Source organism: Gambusia affinis, linkage group LG06 (assembly GCF_019740435.1).
Source record: "Gambusia affinis linkage group LG06, SWU_Gaff_1.0, whole genome shotgun sequence".
Taxonomy (NCBI): Eukaryota; Metazoa; Chordata; class Actinopteri; order Cyprinodontiformes; family Poeciliidae; genus Gambusia; species Gambusia affinis.
Window position 1 is genome coordinate 4,554,572 of NC_057873.1, and position 6,175 is coordinate 4,560,746.

The 6,175-nt window shown below is 41.1% G+C and overlaps 1 protein-coding gene across 1 annotated transcript in view; it reads right to left on the reverse strand.

Moving 5' to 3' along the window:
- Positions 1-1,375, reverse strand: part of ryr1b (ryanodine receptor 1b (skeletal)) — a 119,463-nt gene extending 118,088 nt beyond the window's left edge. Inside the window, exon 1 of the mRNA XM_044120336.1 lies at positions 1,166-1,375. Within this exon, the coding sequence (XP_043976271.1) occupies positions 1,166-1,213 (48 nt within the window). The 5' untranslated portion in view covers positions 1,214-1,375. The remainder of the gene's footprint in view (positions 1-1,165) is intronic.
- Between the last annotated feature and the right edge of the window lie 4,800 nt (positions 1,376-6,175).

Here is a 6,175-nt window from a genome sequence, read left to right on the forward strand (position 1 = left end):
CCGCCGTTAAGCGGACATCTCAACAAAAAGAGGCGCAGCTTCAGGGCAGCTGGTCCCTGCAGACTTTTGGGCAGCTTGTTGCTTCTCGCCCCACCGACAAGCTCCACTTTCCTCTGATATAAATAGATAACGATGCTAAGAGACGCACCAGCCGCTGTCTGTCTAACTGCTCAAATCCACACCGACTGTCAGGAATGTTCTGGAAGAGATTTTACAGAAACAACGCAAACATTTGGAGGTGAAGAACACGGTCAAGTGAATGAGGATAGAGATGAGACCCATGAAGGTTAAAGAGAGAAACTAATAAGCAGAAATCTGCGCAGAACGACGGCCTTTCCACCAAATAACTCAGAATTTATGAGATCTGAAAAGGCAAGAATTTGCTGCAAAAAGCTCAGACATTTTGAGACTAATCTCAGAAACGTTTGAGAGAAAACAAGAAATTTGAAAAGTCAAAAAATTTGGTAGAAAAAAAAAACAACTCAATTTTGATATTTAGTTGAGAAATTTTCTATAAATAAAAACATGGAGAAATGTTTGAAATTCTGAGCTTTTTCTAAGCAGATTTTCAACTTTTCAAATTAAATAATTTCCAATTTTTCCCTAGAAAATCTTTGACAATCTAAAAATTTCTGAATTCTTTCTAGCATTTTTTTTCTTTTTGAACTCTTTTTTTTTTTATTCAGATTAGTCTAAAAATTTCTTAATTTTCTTAAAAACAAAATTTTAACTTTAGAAACTCAGAAATTTTCAAGTTTTTTCTGGAAAACTTCTGAGGCTAATCACAAAATTTATTGTTTTTCCAAGTAAATTTTCAACTTCCAACTCAGAAACATCCAGGTTTCTTTCTGGAAAATCTTTTAGAATAATCTCAAAATTTCTGAGTTCCTTCAAGCAAATTTTTCACTTTTCACACTCAGACGTTTCCTTGTTTCTTCTAGAAATTTTATCCTTAAAAATATTTTATTTTTTTGGCAGAATTTTCCTCCTATCTTATTATAATTTTTTAATCTCCACCAGCTGTAACTGGCCGTCGTCTGGACCCGATTCTTCAGCTCGGCTGTAAAAACTCTCCGTGTCGTGAAGGCAGAGCGAATCTGCAGCATCATAAATGGAGGACAAATTAAATCGCTGATTTGGGGAAATTAAATGTTTTGTGTCTCACCGTTCGCAGGAACTGAATCTCCTCTTCTCCCTCTCCTCCTTCTGCCATCTTCCTCTTCCTCTTCCTCTCAGCTCCTCAGGAGGAAACAGAAAAAAATCCTGTCTTATTTCTCCCGGCAGTCGGGTTTCGGATCCGTCCCCCCGCCCTCCTCTTCCTCGCTCTTCGCTGTGTGTGTGTGTGTGTGTGTGTGCTGGAGGACAGCTGGAGTCCTCTGCTCTCTCCGTGATGTGAGAGAGACTGACAGCAGGCGGAGGCTCTTCATCAGAGGGAGAGGAGGAGGAGGAGGGGTTAGGAACCCTGGTGGACTCCTCCATCCCACCCTGGGTCGGTCCGGCCCGGTTCAGCGGGTTGCCATGTCTGCAGAAGTGGGCCACTCCCACACACACACACACACTCCCACACACACTCCCACACACACACATTGCCCCTCCTTCCTGAAGGCTATAAAAGGAAAGAGGAGCGAAGACTCGGCTTTAGAGAGAACAAACGCTGAGAGAGACGGACCAGAACCAGAACCAAGACAGAAGCAGGAACCCAAAAAGAACCAGGATTAATTCATGACAGGAACGGCTGGACATAAAAACATCCAGAACGATTACTGGGTCGATTTTTCAGATTTACGACCTTCAGGACACAAATAGGGAGGAAGGAAAGAAGGAAGGAGAGAGGAAGGAAGGAGAGAGGAAAGAAGGAGAGAGGAATGAAGTTCCAGAAGTTTCCAGCATCTCAAATGTGTCAACCATTTAAAATCTGGGTCCAGTTTAACTCCACCAGTTAAGACCAACTCCACCAGTTTAACTCCACCAGTTTACATCAACGCTGCCAGTTTAACTCCACCAGTTAAGACCAACTCCACCAGTTTAACCCCACCAGTTTAGCTCCACCAGTTAAGACCAACTCCACCAGTTTAACTCCACCAGTTAAGACCAACTCCACCAGTTTAACTCCACCAGTTTAACTCCACCAGTTAAGACCAACTCCACCAGTTTAACTCCACCAGTTAAGACCAACTCCACCAGTTTAACTCCACCAGTTTAACTCCACCAGTTAAGACCAACTCCACCAGTTTAACTCCACCAGTTTAACTCCACCAGTTTAACTCCACCAGTTAAGACCAACTCCACCAGTTTAGACCAACCCCACCAGTTTAACTCCACCAGTTTAACCCCACCAGTTTAACTCCACCAGTTTAACCCCACCAGTTTAACCCCACCAGTTTAACTCCACCAGTTCTGTTCGTCAACAATCCAGTTCAAGGCGACTAATTCTGTCTGTTTCTAAAATCTGCAGGATTAATGAGGTGAAAAGCAGCTGCTTCCAAAATGGCTGCTTTCTGCTCCGTAGAGTTGAAATGATTGGATAAAAATCATTAATTACTTTTCAAACTAATAAAATTTTAACTAGAAAATTTTTGAGCTTTTTTGTGCAAATTTTTGACTTTTCAAACTCAAGTATTTACTCTTTTTTCTAGAAAATATTTGAGATAAATCTTTTTTTTCCAGCATTTTTTTTTACTTTTCAAACTCAAAAATCTCTTTTGTTTTCCAAATAAAATTCTGAGATTTATCCCTTGAAATTTGAGTTTTTTCCTGCAACTTTTTGACTTTCCTAACTCAAAAAAATCGATTTTTTTCTAGAAAATGTTGGATTTTATTTTATTTTATTAGCAATTTTGTTTGCTTTTCAAACTCACAAGTATCCTTTTCTTCTAGAAAATTTCTGATATTAAATTTGGTGGAAATTTACTCCTCGGTTTTTCAACCCTAATACTCGGAGGTATTTTTCAGCCATTACCGACATTCTAATCTGTTATTTTGGTTACTTTGCAGCCCGTCAGTCCTCTTGCTTTGCTCATAAGCACTCCGGTAAGCCTCCGTAGGTAAACATCTAGCAGTCAGGCCTTAGACAGCGGTCCTGTCTGGGTCTGGAGACACCGAGGAGCGGCGCAGCGGCTCCGCATGTCGGCGGCTCGCCCCTCACGCTCTCACCGGGCAGCAGGAACCCACCAACCCGCTTACCTTTCCGGGCTCCATATGCTCTCCATCTCCACCTGCAGCCGCAGAAAGACACGCCTGAGGCGGGGCTGCAACAGCTGCAGCTCGCCGGGGCGCAACGAGCCTAGAGGAGGAGCCGGCCGCGTTGAACTCTGGGAGTTTGCGTCCTGGGGAAACCGGCTGGGGTCTCCTTTTCTGCCGACTCACGAGTCATGACTGCAGTTCTACCGCTCCGCCACTCGGGGGCGACAACGTCCCAGCGATTTCTACACCCAAACTCAAAACAATGACATTCATATGGTTGTTCCTCAGAACCAATTATAGATATTGATATCCGTGAGTGTGTCAAAACTTGAAGAAGCCACGAAAGCGTGATAAAACCTTCAGCCGCATTTGTTGCTAATGAAATTAAACCGTGTCAACTTGTGAAACCAGAACAAATCAGGAGCTTTAAACAAAGACAGAGGAAGATTTCAGTCTCTCTTTAGTTGCAGCAGTGTGGAGAAGTGACTTTTTCCTCTTGTCAAACGTCTCATCATCTCTTGTGACCTTACTCCTTCCTGTTTCAAAGAAATATTGCCTCACATTACAGTAATCTTACTAAAGTGTCGGGAAATACCATGCTTTTTTTTTCTTTTTTGTTTCTAAATCTGTAATACTTTCGTGTAATCTGTTGAGCAAATCTAAGCGCACAGCCTTTGGATGCGCAGTGCGCAGGAGCCGCATCATGTCTGACTGCTTTTGGCATTCCTTATCATGCACCCTGAGCCTCGCAGCTTCCTGCGGTAAAAGGAGCCACCTCTGCAGACATTAACGTCCCCTGTTAGGTCCGCTCTTCCTCCCGGTGTGACTAAACAAGGATTCCTTTGAGTCTGCCCCGTCCAGCTGCACGGCCCAAACACTACCCGCCCTGTGCGATCTCCTGCTCCCCTCAGGAACGACTCGATAAAAGGATGAAATCAGGATGATGGACATGTTCAGGAAGCAGCATGCTAACTGGTTTTCAGATTACTACTGTAAAAATCACTCAAGTGCGCATAGAGGAGAAGATAAGAACTTTTTATGCGGACATATAATCTACAAACAGCTGTTAAATAATTAATTCGTTTTGGCGCCCCCTGTTCACCGGCGCCCCTATGCTAACCAGAATACCCAAAAATGGTACTCAAGTAAGAGTAGCAGTACTTCAACTTACTGAGATAAAAGCAAAAAGAAGCCAAGAATTTACTTAAGTAAGAGTGAAAAAGTATTTGATTGATCAATTATTTAGTATTTAAATTTACACCATCAGACGGATTGTGGACGTTTTTGTATTTCAGCGACCAAAATGACAATAATTTAAAGAAGTAACAAAAAATTATAGAATCAGGCAAATATTTTTTTCCCAAATCAGTTTCTTTCAGTAACAAATTCAGAAACTTTAACAGAAACTGCAGCTGTGTCTCTGTCTGGTGGATTTTTGGTTAAAACATGTTTGTTTTTCATTCAGTGGGTAAAAAATCTAGAAATTTTACTCAAGTAAGATTAGAAATACTTCTATAAGCTTTGTTATTTTCAAAAAAGTTACTCAAGTAAATGTAATTGAGTAAGTGTAACTAGTTACTTCCCAACTGATGCTAGCATATATGTGTTTAGCTTAGCATTAACGTCCACTAATTAATTGTTTTAGCATTTTTAAATTAGCTTCCATAAATGTCTTTTGTTTTTCTTTTATCAGTTCATAACTTCAATTAATTTTTAAAATTATGCTAAATTTGTGTTTAGCAGTTGCCACTTTCTGTAGGTTTAGCGTTAGCTTCCACAATTTCTTTTTACATTTTTTTAGTATGCTTAGTGGTTTAGCATTAGCTTTTGCAAATTTTTAAATTGATTTCAGGGTTAGCTTCCACTGATTTGTTATCAAATTAGCATTAGCTCCTGCTATTTTTTCATCAGTTTAGCAGTTTTGTGTTAGCTTCCACTAATGTTTCATCAGTTTAGCATTAGCTTCTGCTACTTTATGTGCATTTGGAAGCTTGGTGTTAGCTTCCACTCATTTCTTATTAGTCTTGCATTAGCTTCAGCTAATTTTATTTTGTGTTTAGCAGTTTAGTGTTAGCTTCCACTATGTTTTTATTTGCTTAGCATTAGATTCTGCTAATATTTTGTGTGTTTGGAATGATTGCCTTCCAGTTGTTTATGTCTGTATCGGTTAGTTTTCTGAGGTAAGATTATCTGAGCTCACAAAGTAGTGGTTTGAGGGCCTAGCCTTTTCGTTAGCTGTGCCCACCACTGCCAATAACTGCTGCAGATGCTACATATTCTCCATTACAAGGATGGTGGCAATTTTGAAAAATATCCACCAGAAAAAGTGACGACAACATCAATTTGAGTTGATTTATAAGATTCAAAATACGGTTATGATTTGACACCAAACATTCGTCTAATTGGCGATTTTAGTGAATTTTTTAAGAATAAATTTTCCTGAATTTTTCAGCCGCTAACGTTTTGTTTTTTGTTTTTTCCTGCATCCGTATCAGATGTTGCTGAAATACCCCGTTATCTGCTGCTGCTTTACTAAGTGTTGCAGAAAAGTGTGTGACATGCGAAGCCTCCTGATGGGGCTCATATGATTGCTCATCACTATCTCACCTCTCCGCCTCCTTCCTCTCTTGGTGTTGCATTTGTATTTGCTGCTCACCCCTCCCCCTCGCACAAACACATACACACACTTTTACACACACAACAGAAACTGCTGTAAGTTCCCCTCTCTGCCAGAGCCAGTTCCTCCATCTAAGATGCTGACTTGTTTATGTTGAAGGGAGACAAGTGCTTGAAACCTGCCAGCTCTTGCACTTGCACCCAAAAAGCTCCTTTCAGGCGCCTTCTCTAAACTTTAATTTGTTGCAGGAAGCAGCAACATGAGGTCTGCTCTGCTGCTGATTTGCGGTCGATAGGCAGCAGCGAGAGACGGAGCAACAGGCCGGTTTCCTCGGGTGTGGATGACTTCTCTGTGTGAGGCGGCCCTCATCTCGCC